The 18157-nt window shown below is 48.2% G+C and overlaps 1 protein-coding gene across 2 annotated transcripts in view; it reads right to left on the minus strand.

Annotated features, from left to right (window-relative positions):
- The window catches only part of TMEM123 (transmembrane protein 123), a 49044-nt gene that overhangs the window by 18767 nt on the left and 12120 nt on the right, over positions 1-18157 (minus strand). Inside the window, exon 3 of one of the 2 annotated variants that reach the window (XM_045077493.1) lies at positions 6412-6561. The exons of the other annotated variant lie outside the window; for it this stretch is intronic. Within the exon in view, the coding sequence (XP_044933428.1) occupies positions 6412-6561 (150 nt within the window). The remainder of the gene's footprint in view (positions 1-6411; positions 6562-18157) is intronic. 2 annotated transcript variants of the gene reach the window in all.

Consider the following 18157-nt stretch of genomic DNA (forward strand, 5'->3'; position numbering starts at 1 on the left):
AGGCAGATGGCACAGTCAGCCCCTTTTGCAGACGTCAGTGGAGGCACACAGGCCCAGTAACTGGAGCTCGAAGGAGCACGGGAAGCCAGGACAGGATCCTGGCCAGCCTGGAGGAAGCGTCCCGCCCTCAGTACCTGTGTCTGGCTGCGGCTGAGGCGAGTTGGTGCTCAGGGCCACGGACCGTCCCCGCCCTGTGCAGCCTTCCTCGGTAACGGAGAGCAGGTGCTCCGGAGCCTGAGACGGAGCGAGCAGCCTCAGAGTTGGCCCTCGTACTCAGCAAACCTCGGCTGGGCACATGCTGCACACACCGACAGCCGTGGGCGCTGCGGGAACACACCGGACGGCCAGGGCCGCCCCCGCCTGGTGTTGGCTCCTCGGCATGGCGGGGCCATGTGGGAAGGCAGGTCTCCGCAGCCCTGAAGGGCTGTGCGCTGCCGCTGTCACCTGGTGACAGAAGACGAACGCGGACCATGGAGCCTGAGCGCGTGCGGCCCACAGCTGCCACGCGAGAAGGAGTCTGCAAACAAGCTCCGTGCGCCGCCCAAGGACGCACGCATGCATAGACGCGACCCGCTCAGACATCCGCAGAGGGACGAGTCCGGACATGTGCGGTCCACAAGCTGTCCACAGATCGTCCTAACTCGCCGGATGAAGGTGATAGGAAATATTCAATACGAACATTTTTTCTTGCAAGACCAAAAACTGTACTTTGCAGTGACTAAAAACACACCTATGTTCAGACGCTTGGAACGGCCTCAGGACTCACGAGGTGGTGGCCGGCGGGAGCAGGGAGCAAACCCTGGCCGTCTGCCACGTGCAGTCCCGGTACGTGCAGTCCCATGGTCTGAGCAGCACCTCAGCAGCACCTTGTTGTCACCAAACAGATGCCGGGGGCTCTGGAGAAGAGCCCGGATGGGGTGTGTTCCCTGCCCGTGACAGAGGGCACAGACGCGAAGGCTGTGGGCAAGCCGCACGCGCCGGCAGGAGGCAGCGGGCCATGGCACCCCAACGGGGGCCCTGTCCGCTGGGCTGTGCACCCCGCTCGCCCCCGGGGCCCCTCTCCGCTCCCTCACTATCCCACCACCAACCGTCTTCACAAACAGAAACACATATTTGCGCTCAATACCGAACAGTGAGGCTGAAGGAAGAGCACTGCAGATTTCAGGAGGGGGGTTTCGTTCTCCGCTGCCTCCATGTCATCTGGGGAGGCCAAGTTCCTGTCCAGCAGAGGTAGTGCCTTAGTCGGGAGTCCCCCTGGTTCTGGAGAGCACACGTCCCCTGGGACTGGCCACTCCTTTCCTTGTCTCTCATGAGCACGGGGCAGGGTTTTGAAAAGGTCAATAGCTCCGTTGTCTGGCTGCTGTGTTCCTGGTGCACAGGAGCCGCATGTAGTTCTACTCAGTGTGAAAAGAGAGAGTCTCATCAAGGAAAAGAGGCAGGCCAATGACTCTCAAGGGACGTCTGGGGTTGACACTCAGTGGCTGGGCGTCTACTTTCAGCTCAGGTCATGATCTCAGGGTCCTGGGATCGAGCCCCGCATCAGGCTCTGTGCTCAACGGGGATTCTGCCTTTCCCTCTGCTGCTCCCCCTGCTTGTGTTCCTGCTCTCATTATCTGTCAAATAAATAAATAAAATCTTAAAAAAAATACTCTCAAAGTTCACCCCTTGACTTACACTTGTATCGCTCCTTTTCCTTCGGTTCCCACAGTACACACTGATGGAGCATCGTCAGCGTGCCTGCGTGTTAGAGTGTGTCAGGAACTCATGGAGCGTGCATGGGAAGGTGGTGGCCCGAGGCGCTTCTGACTCCCCCTTCCCCCAGGGCAACCACTCAAGTAGTCACGCACCAGACACCACGGACAGGGTCTCGAACACCAGGCAGAGGCAGCCCCTTGCCGAGACCATGGCAGACCCCACACGATGAGGGAGAGAAGTGCCCACAGGCCAAGGGCATCCCCACCCCCACCCCAGGCCAGCACAAGCTCCTGCAGGCAGGAAGGAGCCCAGCTGGATGTCTAGCTCCCCCACTCTGCAGGAGGCTTTATGGAAGCCCCCACTCAGGTGACGGCCAGCAGGGATTTTGGCAATCGGATTTGCTACCCGCAGCGCCCAATCAGCTGGGCCAGCCCGTGGCTCCCCACTTCTCCAACGCCCATGGACGCCCGGCCTTGGGGACTTGGGGGCATGCAGCTCTGTCTTCTCTGGATCTCAAAGACCCTGGCTGGCCCGGCAGGGACATGGCTTCCCACCCCAGGGAACTGCTGGAACAGCTGGCATCACAGCAGCAGACCAGGGTGGCCGTCTGCAGGACAGAGCCCGCAGCTCGTTCCGCCAGCACGCTGTGCACACAGGCCTTCCAGCTCCAGCGCTGGCTGGGTGCCAGTTCAGGGACTAGCTGGTAGCCCCACCCCCACTGTCACAGCCCCCAGCAAGGCGACTGGCTGAGGATGCAGAACAGAGCCCGCAGGAGGGGCAGGGGCATAGCCCAGCAACGGCCTTGCTTCCAGGGATACCAGTGGAAAGCTCAGCACTGGTTTCTCCTGCCCGCAGAGCAGTCCCACAGGGCCCAGGGTCATGGCCCTCCAGGCACAGCACTGCCTGACTGGGCACAGGCGTCCTGCTGCCCCACAGGGCAGAGAATCTGACTTAGAGCCCCAGCGAGGAAGCCGGACCAGAATCCCGAGTGTCCAGGCAGCCCCAGAGCCCATCCTGCGGCCCTGCCGGTCCTGGGAGCCAACAGAGGTCCTGTCCATCTGTCCATCTGTCCTCAACAGGGGCGCAGCCTGGGCAGCCACCGTACCCACAGCAGACCCTGACAGCAAGCCCACCTGCCCCAGGCAAGGTAACAGCTGACCATCCGCAAGCCGAGATGGCGCAGTCCAGAGCTGTCTGCCCACTGGGAAGGACCAGGCGAGGAGACTGCTTGCTTAAACGCGCAGAACCAACGTGACACAAATCTAGTGAGCGTGTCACCAGAGGAAGCAAATTAAAGCTTTCAGACTCCCCGAACCTGGGGACACAAATGGACATCCAGGTGCACGAGGCCCCAAGGAGCCCAAAAAGGTCAGACTTCATTAGGGCTACTAAGCTAAGACACACTTTTACCAAGTTTCTTTCAAAGGTTTCTTTAAAGCAACAAGGGAAAACAGAAATTAGATACAGGGAACGCCCACGGTATTATACGCGGGTTCTCAACAAAGTTCCGGGCCAGGAGGGAAGGGAATGATAAATTCAAAATATTAAGGGGAAAAAAAAGCTGTCTGTCTCTGTTAAATAAACAAAATCTTTAAAGAAAAGAAAAAAGCTCTAAACCAAGAACTCTGCGCTTAGCAGAGCAGTCCTTCTGAAATGAAGGGGAGAGATTTCCAGAACAAACAGAAGCTCGGGGAGTTCGTCACTACAAAGTGCCACAGGGAGTCTCAGCAGGATTTAAGATGCCAGTTATCACAAAACATAAAAAGATCGCATGAAACTTGCTGCTGATGGTGTGGGTTTCTAGAATGGGACAAGATGTGCAGCCTGTGGTGGGCTGTGTGCGGCTGGTTTCTAGCTGTGGGACAGCGGTGCACGGTTCATCAGAGCTCTGCTCTACGAGTCCAGGGAAGATCTGTTACTTTCATTTTCATGTTACACCATGAAAAAATATGCAACCTAACATTAATAGCCTAAAATGTAGGGGAGCAGAAGTAAAATTGTCAAGTTTAGGAATTCTATCAAAGCTGTAATCAGTTTAAAACAGGATGTCCAATTGTAAGATATTTTATGTAAATCTCATAATCACAAGATAAAATCTATAATTACACAAAAGACAATGACGACAATAAAAAAAAGACAATGACGAAGAAGTCAAAGTGTACGGATGTCAAACAACAGCACAATACAAAAGCAGGATATGAAAAAAGTAACGACAGGTCGGCACAACTGCCAGAACTCAACGGGAAGGCGCAAGTGGAGCCCTACCTGCCAGTGATTGAGACTTTAACGCAAATGCATAAAATCCTGCAATCAGAAGACTCAGAACGCTGAGCAGATAAAAAACAAGGTCCGTGATGTGCTGCCTACCAGAGAGTCACGTCAGCCGTGGATGACACAGAGGCCGCAAGTGAGCCGGTGAGAGAAGTTATTTCCAGCCAACAGTATTCCCAAGGACCAGTGGTAGCTACACTTCCTTGAGATAAAGATACACTTTAACCGGAAAGCAGTAGAAACACACAAAGAGGGCCATTATGTAATGGTAAAGGAATCACTCCATCAAAACGATGTAACAATTGTAATTATTTACATACCAAACATTGGAGCACTTGAAAATATAAAGCAGAAACTACCAGGAAATAGGGGAAACAGCAGGCCCACAGCTGGGCATTCAGATTCCCTACCTCTCGCCAGGGGATCTCATCATACACTGGGTGGACCCCACCACACAAACAGAGCAGTCTGTCCATAGACAAAATGCACATTATTCTCAAAGCGTGTGCAACGTTCTCTAGCACAGACTGTATGTTAGCCCACAAAACAAGTCATATAGTAAATTCACGAAGACACATCCTACAAGCACCTACTCTTACCACAAAGCAATGAAACTACAAATAAGGAACAGGAGTAAAACTGGAAAATTCACTAATACACAAAATTAAACACTCGCCTGAACAACTAACAGATCAAAGAAGAAATTAAAGGGGAAGTAAATAAAAAATGGAACATATATAAAATCAACTTAGGGATGCAACAAAAGCAGTTCAAAGAGCAAGTTTTATACCTTGTCGACATTAAGAAACAAAGAAACAAAAATCTCAAATAGACAACCTAACTCTGTCCCTTAACAAATTAGTAAAACAAGAACAAACTGAACCCTAAATTGGCAGAATGAAGGAAATTAAGATTAGAGCAGAAATAAATGAAATACACAACATGAAAACAAGGACATTGGCAAAACCAAGAGCTGGTTCTTGGGAAAGATAAACTTGACAATCCTTTAGTCTAAACCAAGGAAATAGCACACCCACGTCAACATTATAAATTAATAAGAAAGACTGTAAAACGGATTCTACGGAAACCTGAAGAACCCTAAGAAGCTGCTCTCGACACTTGTATGCCCACGAACTGGGAAACACACGAGAAACGGAAAAATTCTAAGAACCTCCAAATGAACTAGAAAGACTGTATCAAGAAGTAATGGTAAATCCGAGCAGAACAAGTACTTCGAAAAAGACTCACTCAGTCATCAAATATGTCCCGACACAGAAACGTCCACGACCAGATGGCTGCATTGGTGAAATTTACATGTAAAGAATTTAACACCAATCCTTCTTAAACTACCCCACCCCCCGAAAAAATCAAAGTAAGGGGAACACTCCCAAACTCCTTTTCTAAGGACATCATTATGCTGATACCAAAGCCAGAAAGGACACTGTCAGAAAACTACAGACCAATATCCCTGATGAATATGAAGACTAAAATGTCAGCAAACCAATTTTAGCAGCGATTAAAAAGACAATTCACCAGGATCAAGTAGGAATTATTCCAATGGTGCAAAGTTAGTTTAACACTGAGAAATCAATGTGATATACCATGTGATAAAATGTGATGCCAATGTGATATACAATGTGATAAAATTAAAATAGGATCTTTATAGATGTAGAAAGATCTTTTTTTCCCCCTCTCCTTACAAAATGTGTAGGTTTCTGTACACTGCACTGATTCACCCTCCCCAGATACACGGCTTCCGACAATGGCTCTGGATCGGCGCATGGGTGGTTCAGTGGTAGAATTCTCACCTGCCAACAATGGCTCTGGGCACATGGAGATCTAGTCTGAGTCCCGAGGGCAGTATCTGGTCAGTGTAGAGTTCAAACAGGGTATCTGGGCTATACCTTTGGCCAGCCAAGGGGCACACAGGAAGAGTATGCAAGGCCCACCTCAAATCATGGCAGGTCTTCAAGCTTACTATCCTATCACGTGTTTATAAATACGAAGAACTAGTCATTTGGGAGCTGAGCGGTCAGAGGGACACCCAGCACTACTCTACTGTGTAAAGTCAAGCCACCATCCTGTGGATCCTTTAGGTCTCCCTGGTTAGGACCCCAAGCGCTTAGAAAGGAAGGCTTAAGTAGGCTGGGAGATGATTACCAGAATGTTTGGGCACCTTCATTCCTGAATATCAAGTAACGGGGCTCACCTCCACGGTCACTTCCTGCAGTAAGCACACAGGCCACCCGTCAGAGACTGCTCCTCACAGCTGCGAAGCTCCCAAAAGTTCCAGGGGCCGGGCGGGCTGCAGAAAACCACCCAGGGCTAAGCAGACTCCGTAAGCCCAGCCTCAGCACTAAGTCCTGTGCTGGCTCCGGGCACATCGCAGTTCTTCAAGTCCGCTTCGCTCCAGCTCAGCAGGGACAGACATGTGCTTGAACTCACCTGGTCTGAAGTCAGAGGTCTCCACTGGCCCACAGGTCTCCTTGCAGTCGATGGCATGGGAGAGTGAATGTGGCTGGCAGTGCACTGTGCCTCGGCAACACTCAGAGAGGCGGGCTCCGTTTCTGCTGTCGTCAGCACTGCGCCTTCGTCCTTCAGTTCAGGGCAGAGATAGAAGACCAGCTGGATGGCAGCAGCCTCCCGGCGGGTCTGAGTATCTACCAGTGCAGTGGAGTTCAGTACCTGTCTGTTGTCCTACAAAGAACTAATAACCTTCCCTTCTTGGTAGCAGCGAACAGAGAAATGTTGGACAGGACTGAGCCTGGGACCAGATCAAGTCAAACTTCTCTTTAGGAATAACTGCATAGACCGTATCTTTTGCTGCAAAATACTGCTGCGAAATCGGTTTCATTTCCTCTGTTTTGTCTTTCGCCATCTCAGTGTTAAGGATGGAACCGAGAGTCTTGTCCTCAGTGAATCCTCTACTCACAGGCTGTGTCCCCAGGGCGTCTGTCTTTGGTTCTACACATCTGATAAAGTCACCTTGCCTGGAGTGCCCCACTGGCTGCTTCAGAAACTCAATGTACTTTTCCAGTCGTGATTCAAAAGCGGCTGGGTCAGACCTGCACAGCTGTGGGATCTTGTCCAGGTAGGGGTCGTAGAAGGGGTTGGCCTTGAGCTCGGCCCCGACCCCACTGCCGCAAGCTCCCCGCCATAGGCCCGCCTGAGCCGTGGTGCACCGGGAACATGCGCAGCTGTGCGGGGGACACGAGCCCTAGGTCTAGGGCACGGGTGCACGTGGCGTCCAGCCCCCGGTACAGACCGACCACCTGCAACACAGCCGGGCCTGTGCCACCTGCCACCGCCACAGCAGCCACGGCCGCCCCTGGCTCCTCCTCCTCCAGCACGTCCTAGATGTAGAAATATCTTTTGACAAAAATGATAAATGGGCACCCATTTACAACAAAAACTCAACAGAGATGTAAAGGGAACATAATCAACAAAAGAAAGATCACGTAAGACAAACACACAGCTTACGTCACATTCAACCATGAAAAGCTGGATGGCTCTTCTCTAAGATCAGGAACAAGAGGAGGGACCCACTCTCACCACTGCTACTCGACATGGTATTAAAAGTGCTTGTCAGGAATCAGGTAAGAAAAGGAAGTAAAAGCATCAGATTTGGAAAAGAGTCTAAGTATAACTGTTTTGCTGGTGCCATGATTTTAAATATAGAAAATCTGAAGTATATTATGCATGAAATTTATAGATCTAATCCACACATTAGTAAAGCTGCAGAATAAAGTTAATGTCCAAAATGTAGTAACACTTCTGTATGCTGAAGAATTATCTAAAATATAAAGAACACGGTCCCATTTATAATAGCATCAAAAATAATGCAATACTTAGGAACAAATTTAATCAAAGAATGTAAGTACCTTACACTGACTCCAAGACACTGAAGAAACAAGCTGAGGACACAAGCAGTCAGCCAGTGTCGAGTTTATGGGCTGGGGGAGGGTTTTGAAGATGTCAGTGGCCCCGAGCCATCTATGGCTTCAGATTCAGCCAGGTCAAGAGGCCAGTGGCATTTGGTTAATGACATAGAAAAGCCTGCAGTGACACTGATACAGACACACAGAGGACCCCAGCGGGCCAGAGCGATGCTGAGAAAGAGAAGAAGGGAGGCTGCCCACTTCCACGTTCTGAGCCTTATTATAACACTAGAGGTAACCAAGGGTAGGAACTGGCACAAAAACAGACACATACACCAACGGAACAGCATCGAGGGCCAGACGCAGACCGATGTGCACAGTCAGCTGGTACCTGACATGAGAGAAAAGACGGCCCTTCAAGAAAGGGCCTGGGAAAATGACAGTCAATCACATGTTAAAACCCAAACTTAGGGGCGCCTGGGTAGCTCAGTGGGTTAAAGCCTCTGCCTTCAGCTCAGGTCATGATTTCAGGGTCCTGGGATTGAGCCCCACATCCGGCTCTCTGCTCAGCGGGGAGTCTGCTTTCCCCCATCTCTCTGCCTGGCTCTCTGCCTACTTGTGATCTCTGTCAAATAAATAAATAAAATCTTAAAAAAAATTAAAAAATAGGCTGAACTTAGACCCTGACCTGGACATGCTTACACAATTCATGTGGACTGGATCAAAGGCTTAAACGCAACACCAGAAACCTGAAGACTCCTAGAAAGAAACGGGAGGCGGGTAGGAGAGAGCTCCTTGACATGGGTCTGGGAAAGGATTCTTAGGATAGGACATCCAACGCATGAACAAAAAAATAAAAACCAGAACTCCATCAAACTAAAAACCTGCACAACAAAGTAAACAATCAAAAGAATGAAAAACAACAACAACAACAAAACAAACCACTTATATAATGGGAAAGAAATGTCTGCAAACCAAATATGTAATAAGGGCTTAGTATTTAAAAATAAAGAATACATAGGGACTCCGATCAAGACGGCAGACCAGGGCTGCTGAGCTCACCACTGCCCACAGACAGACTACGGCCGCAGCTAGATACGGAGCGACTCTCTCAGAACAACCCAAAGAGAAGCAGAACAGTTCACAGCCAAAGACTGTGGAAAACAAAATAAAATTTAAAAAATTAAATTAAACCTAGAAAGTTAAATGGGGGCAGAGCCACAGTCTGGTGGGAATCCACAGCCCACAAACAGTAGGGAAATCACAGACGCAGGGGTCCTCCTGAGGACAAGGGTTAAAGCCCGGCACGGGGCATCCCCGGCCCTGGGGACCTGCATCTGGAGGCGGCAGCCCTGCTGAGTCTGGCTCTGCAGGACGGGGGGCTTTTCTCCGGGAGAACAGTAGGGTCCCTCCGAAGGGGCCTTCTGTGCTGGGAGACTGGGCACAGAAGCAATGGTCTGAGAAGCCCTGGGCCATATGCGAAGGAGCTCTGCAGACTGATTTTCCCGTGTGTAACGGAGAAGCAGACATCTTTAGGGAAGTTTTTCTGGGAACAAAATGGCTACAGACGACATCTGCTTGCCCTCCTTCTGCCTGGCTGGCCACACACTGGGGGGTGGCGATGTCGACCCTCGCCAACCACCCTGTGAGCGCTGCCTCTGCAACCCCACTCTCCCCTGGGGACCTCACCCCAGCTTCCCACCAGGCAGGAACCCCTGCAAGCTGGCCCCACACCACCACACTTGGTGGGCAACCCTGGCTGGGACAGGTGCCCTGCCATCTCCAGTGAGTGGCCTCAGACAGGACCAGCGCCCCACCAGAGTGCCCCCCAGCTGCCATATACCGCAGGACGCCTCAGGGCCAGCCACACTCCTAGGCAGCTCCCGCCTGGGGGTGGAGGGGCCCTGCCAACCAGTTCATGGGCACAGTCCCTGCCGGCCACAACATGGCCAGCGCGTGAAGCCCACACACGGCACACCCCCGAGTGCCTGATTTAACAGCCTGAAACACTGTGTTTCTGGGCCTCGAAGGGCGCCTTCCACGTAAGGCTGCTCCCTCAAGGTCAGGAGCCGTACTAATCCACCTGCCACACACGATAAACACAAAGTCAGACAAAGTCAGGACAGACAGGAATGTGTTCTAAGCAAAAGAACAAAACAAACCTCAGGAAAAATAACTAAATGAAACAGACAAGCCGTCTACCTGAGAGAGCTCCGAGTGAGAGTCTGGTGATCCTCAATCACCATAATCAGAAGAATGGATGAGCACACGGAGAACCTTGTCAAGAGACAAAGAAACAGAAACGATAAGAACACTCAGAGCCCAGAGCTCTAATACCCGAAATGAAAAAAAACAGAAGCAACCGGCGGCAAAGCAGAGGGCGCAGCGACCTGGAGCACAGGTTGCTGGAAATCAGCCCAGATCCGCAGCAAAAGGGGTTTTACAGACGAGGATACTTGAAGGGACTTCAGGTGACTTCTGGCACAGCATCAAGCACACTGACGTTGGCATTATAGGGTCCCAGAAGGAGAAGAGGGAAAAGAGCAGAAAAGGTATTTGAAGAAATAATAACATTTTCTGTCCTGGGGAAGGAAACAGACATCCAGGCCAGGAAGCAAAGAAAGTCCCAAACAAGATAAACCCAAGAGTCCACACCAAGACACAAAATTAAAATGTCAAGAGACAAAGATTAAAGAGAGAAACCTTCACAGTAGCAGGAGTAAAGGCACTAGTCACACGACAGGGGTTACTCCAAAGACCATCTGGTGATTTTTCAGCAAAAATTTTTCAGAACAAAAGTGAGAGGAATATATTCAAGGTGGTTTAAGAAAAAATACCTACAGCCTAGAACACAGCACAGCACAGAACCAGCAAGATCCTCATTCAGAACTGAATGAGAGATGATGAGTTTCCCATAGGAAGAAAACCTTCTTTAAAGGAGTTCATGACCTGGCGCCTGGGTGGCTCAGTGGGTTAGGCCGCTTCCTTCGGCTCAGGTCATGATCTCGGGGTCCTGGGATCGAGTCCCACATCGGGCTCTCTGCTCAGCGGGGGGCCTGCTTCCCTTCCTCTCTCTCTGCCTGCCTCTTTGCCTACTTGTGATCTCTCTCTGTCAAATAAATAAATAAAATCTTTAAAAAAAAATAAATAAAGGAGTTCATGACCACTAAACCAATCTTACAAGAAATGTTGAAGCGACTTTCTAAAGCAGAAATGGAAAGGCCATGACTAGAGAAAAATTAAGAACAGAAACCTCACTGGCAAAAGCACACATCTAATGAAGGTAGTGAATCAACTGTTTATAAAGTCAGCAGGAATGTTAAAGAAAAGGAGTAAAAATAAAACTACAGTGGTTAGAAGGCACACAAGACCAAACATGTAGAATATTTCAAGTACATAAAATGTGGAGGGGGAGGGGCGCCTGGGTGGCTCAGTGGGTTAAAGCCTCTGCCTTCGGCTCAGGTCATGATCCCAGGGTCCTGGGATGGAGCCCCACATCCGGCTCTCTGCTCAGTGGGGAGCCTGCTTCCTCCTCTCTCTGCCTACTTGTGATCTTCGTCAAATAAATAAAATCTTAAAAAAAAAAAGAAAGAAAGAAAGAAAGAAAGAAAGTAAGTAAGTAGGTAGAAATTCCTTCCTGATCCCTGGGGTGGAAGCTGGATGCCATGTTAGCAGGTATGAAAATATGAATCTCATTGGACATCTGCGTCTGAGCTCTTGGCTGACTGCGTATGTTGTCAATGAGCATGGATTTCTTTTTTTTTTTTTTTTAAGATTTTATTTTTAAGTAATCTTTACCCCAACATGGGGCTTGAACTTAACAACCCCGCATTTAAAAGTCTTATGCTCTACCAAGGGAGACTGCCAGGTGCTCCCTCACTGATACTTTTAAAGGAAGCTGTTTTTCTGAACACAAGGTCTCAACAGTGGGCTTAAAAGTAATGCAACATGGCCTCTGGGCCTGTACTGCCCTCTTCCAGAAATTCGCCGAGATGACCACCACAAAGGGAAAGAGGAGAGGCTGCTTAGAAAACAGTGTGACTTTCCTTTAGCCGTGCACATGGGAATCTTCAGGACCAGGGATACTGTGGACATGGAAGGAACGGGCACTGTTCAAAAAGGAGCGCCCCGCAAGTGTTACCACACGAAACCGGCAGAGTCTACAGGGATAGAGCATGCTAGCAACGCCACCGTGAGCGGAAGTTAAGGGTATGATTCTTGCCGAGGGAACCCAGGTAGGTATTGAGGGGAGACAGCTTCCTGGAGCACGTGAAGGGAACTGGTCAGGAAAAAGGAGGCCGAAGAGCAAGATGTCTGGGTTCAGCAGAAATGCCAGCCAGCCACCACCTGAGAAGCACGCGCTGTGCAGGAACCGCTGGGAAGGAGCCGGAGCTGCTGGAGCCCATTCCCTGCGAATGAGGGCATGACGGGCGTTTGTGAAACAAGTCCTGGCCTATTAAGAAATTTCAGAACTCAAAAATGAAAGGGGCGCCTGTGTGGCTCAGTCAGTTCAATGTCTGCCTTCAGCTCAGGTCAGGATCTCAGGGTCCTGGGATCGAGCCCCATGTCGGGCTCCCTGCTGGGTGGGAAGCCTGCTTCTCCCTTCCCTGCTCTTGTTTTCTCTCTCCCTCTCCCCCCTCCCCAATAAGTAAACAAGATCTTGTAAATAAATAAATAAAAAGCATTACATTTCTATTTCCTGTCCACATTTCTTTTTTAAAGATTTTTTTATTTGACAGAGATCACAAGTAGGAAGAGAGGCAGGCAGAGAGAGAGGGGGAAGCAGGCTCCCCGCTGAGCAGAGAGCCCGATGCGGGACTCGATCCCAGGACCCTGAGATCATGACCTGAGCCGAAGGCAGAGGCTTTAACCCACTGAGCCACCCAGGTGCCCCAGGAATTTCTACTTTCAAGCCTTGTTGTTTAAGACAGACATTTCACCAGACTGTGGCTGCCAGAGACTGGTTTCGTTGATGGAACTGGGCAAAGTAAATTGAAAACCTTCTGAAAGGATTACCTATTCTGGATGCCCATAAGAAGATCGTGACTCATGGGAGGTGTCAAAACTTCAGCATTAAAAGGGTTTCACAGCAGAGGATTCCCACCCTCTGGGGAGACTCGTAGGGGTCAGGATCTGGGGGCAGGAGGCCGCTGCAGATGGGGTGGACAGAGCGAGGGCGCTCGAGTCAGAAGCGAGGTCTGGACGCGGGGCAAACTCTGGACAGAGGAGGGGCTGCCTCTTAGCAAAGGCAGTGGTTTCCTGACATGGAACCGACTCGTGGTGACGATGCCGTGAAGACTGTTGAATGACAACAAAGTGTTACAGAATGTGACCTTCAGAATAATTCAGAGTATCACATAAACTTGGTTGACAAAGCAACAGAAAGTTTTGGGAGGACTGACTCCACTTTTAAGAAGTATACTGTGTGTTAAAAGCTATCTAAGAGCACTGCACAATAACACAGAAATTGTTCATGGAAAAAAAGTCAAACAATGTAGCAAAACTTCTTATTTTAATAAATGCATATCCAGGGGCGCCTGGGTGGCTCAGTGGGTTAAAGCCTCTGCCTTCGGCTCAGGTCATGATCTCAGGGTCCTGGGATCGAGTCCCGCGTCGGGCTCTCTGCTTGGCAGGGAGCCTGCTTCCTCCTCTCTCTCTTTCTCTTTCTCTGCCTGCCTCTCTGCCTATTTGTGATCTCGCTCTGTCAAATAAATAAGTAAAATCTTTAAAAATAAATAAATAAATCCATAGCCACCCCAGCATTCAGCAGCCCACACCCTGATCCAGCGGCGCCCTCAGCACTGCAGGGGGACCCCTGCCCGCAGGGAGCTCAGGACCCACGGCCAGCTCAGATGATAGTATTTTTTACCCAATAAGCCTTTTAAAATTCAGATACATAGTGTATTTTTTTAAAAGACATAATGCTATGATACATATTAATAGACTATAGTGTAAACATAACTTTGAAATGCACTGGGAAGCCAAAAAATTAATTTAACTTGCTTTTTGTGGTGGTCTGGAACTTTGAAACCGCTGTATCTTCAAGTTGTGTTTATTCACAAAAACTAAAGAAAATGAAATACAAACACTGAAGAAAGTCATGAGATCACAAGGGAGGAGCAAGAGAAGCAAGGAACAGAGAACTACAGGAATCAGGAAGCTGTCAAGCAAACGGCACTAAGTGCATCCACATCGGCGGTTCCATCCTGTGGGAATGCACTACAGGCTCTAGTCCAAAGACAGGGCGACCAGAGGGATGAGGAGAGACCCACCCACTTCAGACTTCACCACACACACACACACACACACACACACACACACTCTGAAGTGTGGGGATGGAAAAAATCCTATTCCCTGTACATGGAAATAAAAAGCAAACTCAGGAAGCAATATGCACATCACACAAAACAGACTTTGAAAGAAAAATAACAAAAGAAAGATGCTACATGATGACGAAGGCATCAGTTTCACAAGGGGCTGGAACAGTTTTGCCCCCCTTAGGAGCTCCCAAATAAAGGAGAAATCGGTGACAACAGCAGGGCACTTCAATCCCCCCCCCCCCAAGCCCCCGCCATCAATCATCCAGACAGACCCTCAGCAAGGAAACAGGTGCTGTGAGGGTGCGGAGCTGAACGTGGAACAGATGTGGAACCCGCCAGCCATGCACAACAGAGCGCCCGCAGGACACTGTGCAGACCAGAGCACCTGGGGGCCACACAACAAGTCTCGCTGGGTTTAAGACAAATCCCTTCGAGCACTGTTTCCAAACCAAGACTATGAAACCAGGAGTCAGTTACAAGAAAAACACTGGAAATTACACAGGTAGAGGTTCAGCGACACGTTGCTACAAGTGCGTCATGGAAGAAATCCAAGATGCCATCAAAAGACACCTTAAGACCAATGGAAAGGAAAACATCCCCAAAACTGTGGCAGAGCCAAAGCTGTTCTGAGGGAAGCTTACAGTGAGACGGGCCGACCTCAAGATGCAAGAGAAATTTCAAATCAGCACGGTTACCTAAAGAAGCTGAAAAACAAAATAGACCTATAAAAAAAAAATCATCGAAACCAAAAGCAATTCTTCAAAAACCTAAATAAATTTGGAAAAGCTTTAGCCAGATTACCAAGGAAAAGGGAGAAGTCAAAATCAGAACATCAGGACAAGTGACAATGGACAGCATGAAAACACAAGGAGTAACAGGAGACCGCTCTGAATAATTATACCGACAAACTGGACAACCCAGACGAAATGGATGAATGCCCAGAAACGTACGATCTTCCAAGAGGGAGCCAAGAAAAAATGGAAAATTTGAACACACTAATTACTAGACAAGCAGCTGAACTGGCAACAAAAAACTCCCAACACACCAGTCCAGGACCAGATGGAGTCACGGGGGGTTCTGCACACCTGTGAAGAGGAGGTAACACCCACCGCACTCCACTACTCCAAAAAAAACTGAAAAGGAAGGAACATTTGTAAATTCAGGCCATGAGGCCAGCACTACCCTGAAACCCAAACCAGAGACAGGGATAAACAAGAGAACTCCAGGCTAGGGTCTCCGACGGACACAGGTCCAGGAACCCTCAACAACACGTCAGCAAACAGCATGCACGATACAGGACAAGGGTCATTCGTCCCAGTGAAGTAGGACTTATTCCAGGAACGCACAGATGTCCATCTACACGTCAATGTGACACATACAGTAACAAAACACGGGCTGAAAATGTCCTCTCAACAGATGCAGGAGAAGCACTGAACAAAAACCAGCATCCACTCAAGATCAAAGCGCTCAACAAAGCAGTATCGGGGGGCACACGTCAGCCCAATACTGGCTGCACAAGAGCGAGCCACAGAGAATGCTGTGCTGAAAGGTCAAAAGCAGAAAGCTTTTTCTTTGAGATCTGGAACAAGGTAAAGACGTCCCTTCGCAGGGCTTGTAGTCCTAGCCATAGCCATGAGGCAAGAAAGAGAATGCATCCAAAGCGGAAGGAAGAAGTCAGCCTCTCGCTGTGTGCAGATGACACGCCACTGTAGATAGAGAATCCTAAAGAATCTACCCAAGAACTAGTAAAATAAATGAACTTAACAGAGTTACAGGATACAAAATTTATATTTCTGAATTGGTTGCATTTCTACACAGTAGTTGCAAAACAAATTAGATAAAACAATCCTATTTATGTTAAAAGAATAAACTATCACTTAAACCAAGTCATAGTACTCGGAAAACACCCCAACGCTGACGAAAGAAACTGAAGATGAGACAAGCAAAAGGAAAAACCCACCACACTCATGGGACAGGAGTTTATATAGGCTAACCTCACAGTAAAGCACTTTGCTTTACTATGCTTCACAGATAATGAGTTTGTTTTTTTCCCCACAAAGTGAGAGTTGTGACAATACTACTTCATCAAGCAATTCCACTGGTGCCATTTTTCACCAGCATTTGCCCACTTCGTGCCTGTCACATTTTGGTTATTCTCACAATAGTTACAATATTCTCGTTTTATTTGTATGGTGATCTGCGATCAATGATAAAAACTCCCAGAAAACTCATACTGTTTACCACTATTCTGGGTAATATTTTAAAATTAAGGCATGTACATTTTTTAAAAAAGATTATTTATTTGTTTATTTGACAGAGAGAGATCACAAGTAGGCAGAGAGGCAGGCAGAGAGAGAGAAGGAAGCAGGCTTCCTGCTGAGCAAAGAGCCTGATGCAGGGCTCAATCCCAGGACGCGGAGATCATGACCTGAGCAGAAGGCAGAGGCTTTAACCCACTGAGCCACCCAGGTGCCCCAGGCATGTACATTTTAAAGACATAATCCTATTGCACACCTAACAGACTATAGTATTATGTAAACATAACTTTACATGCACTGGGAAACCATCAAATTCATGACTCCCTTTATTGCATTAGTCTGGAACCAAACCTTCAATTCTCTCATGTTCACTTGCATTGTTAAGATAGTCCTACTGACTGAAGCAAACTGCAGATTCAAAGCAATCTTTACCAAATACCAATGACATTTTCCACAGAACTACAATAATCCTACAATTCATAGGGAACCACAAAAACCCTGAAAAGCCAAAGCAATCCTAAGAACAAAGCTAGAGGCATCACACTCAGATTTCAATCTATACTACAAAGCTATAGCAACAAAGCAGTATGACACTGTATAAAGACAGACATATAGATCCGTGGAACCCAACACAGAGCCCAAGAAAAAAAACCCATGCTTAAATGGTCAATTAATCTAAGATAAAGTAGGCAAAAATATACAATGGGGAAAAGACAGCTCTTCAATAATGATACTGGAAAACTGGACAGCTATGTGGAAAAGAATGAAACTAGGCCTCTTACACCACACACAAAAATAAACACAAAGTGGCTTAAAGATCTAAATATAAGGCCTGTGATCAGAAAACTCTCAAGAGAAAAGAGAGGCATAGACTTGTGGATAGCAGTCTTAGTAGTATTTTCTGTACTTGTCTCCTCAGGCAGGGATAAAAGGGGCAAAAATTAACAACTGTGACTACATCAAACAAAAGCTTTTGGACAACAAAGAAAACCACCAACAAAACAAGAATAAACCTACTGGATGGAAAAAGACATTTGCAAATGATATATCTGACAAGGGATTAAAATCCAACATCTATAAAGAATTCCTACAACTCAACAAAAAACACAATCTGAATAAAAAATGGGCATAAGACCTAAATACACTTTTCGCCTCAAGGAAGACATACAAATGGCCAAAACACACACAAAAAGATGCTCAACATCACTCATCATCAGGGGAATGCAATCAGAACCACATGAGCTACCCCCCTCATACTTGTCAGGAGGGCGATCACCAAAAAGAAATAAAAAGTGTTGGAGGAAATATGGAGAAAAAACCTTAAGCACTGTTAGTAGGAGCATAAATTGGTGCAGCCACTACAGGAAGCAGTATGGAGGTTCCTCCAAACATTAAAAGTAAAACTACCATAGATTTAGCAATTCCACTTATAGGTATTTATCTGAAGAAAATGCAAACTATGATTCAAAAAAGTACTGCACTTCTCTGCTTACAGCAGCGACTTCCCAACACTGACAGATCAACGGATAAAGAGCATGTAATGGGCACCGACTGTACAATGGACTACTACCTCCCCATAAAGAAGGAGCTTCTGCTTCTGCGACCGCGTGGATGGACTGAGTGGTAGTTTGCTAAATGAAACAAGTCATGGAGAAATGAAATACCTTGTGATCTCACTTATACGTGGAATCTAAAAAACAAAGAAAAGAGGGGCGCCTGGGTGGCTCAGTGGGTT

Source organism: Mustela putorius, unplaced genomic scaffold, assembly GCF_011764305.1.
Source record: "Mustela putorius furo isolate JIRA1106 unplaced genomic scaffold, ASM1176430v1.1 tig00000198_pilon_pilon_pilon, whole genome shotgun sequence".
Lineage (NCBI taxonomy): Eukaryota > Metazoa > Chordata > Mammalia > Carnivora > Mustelidae > Mustela > Mustela putorius.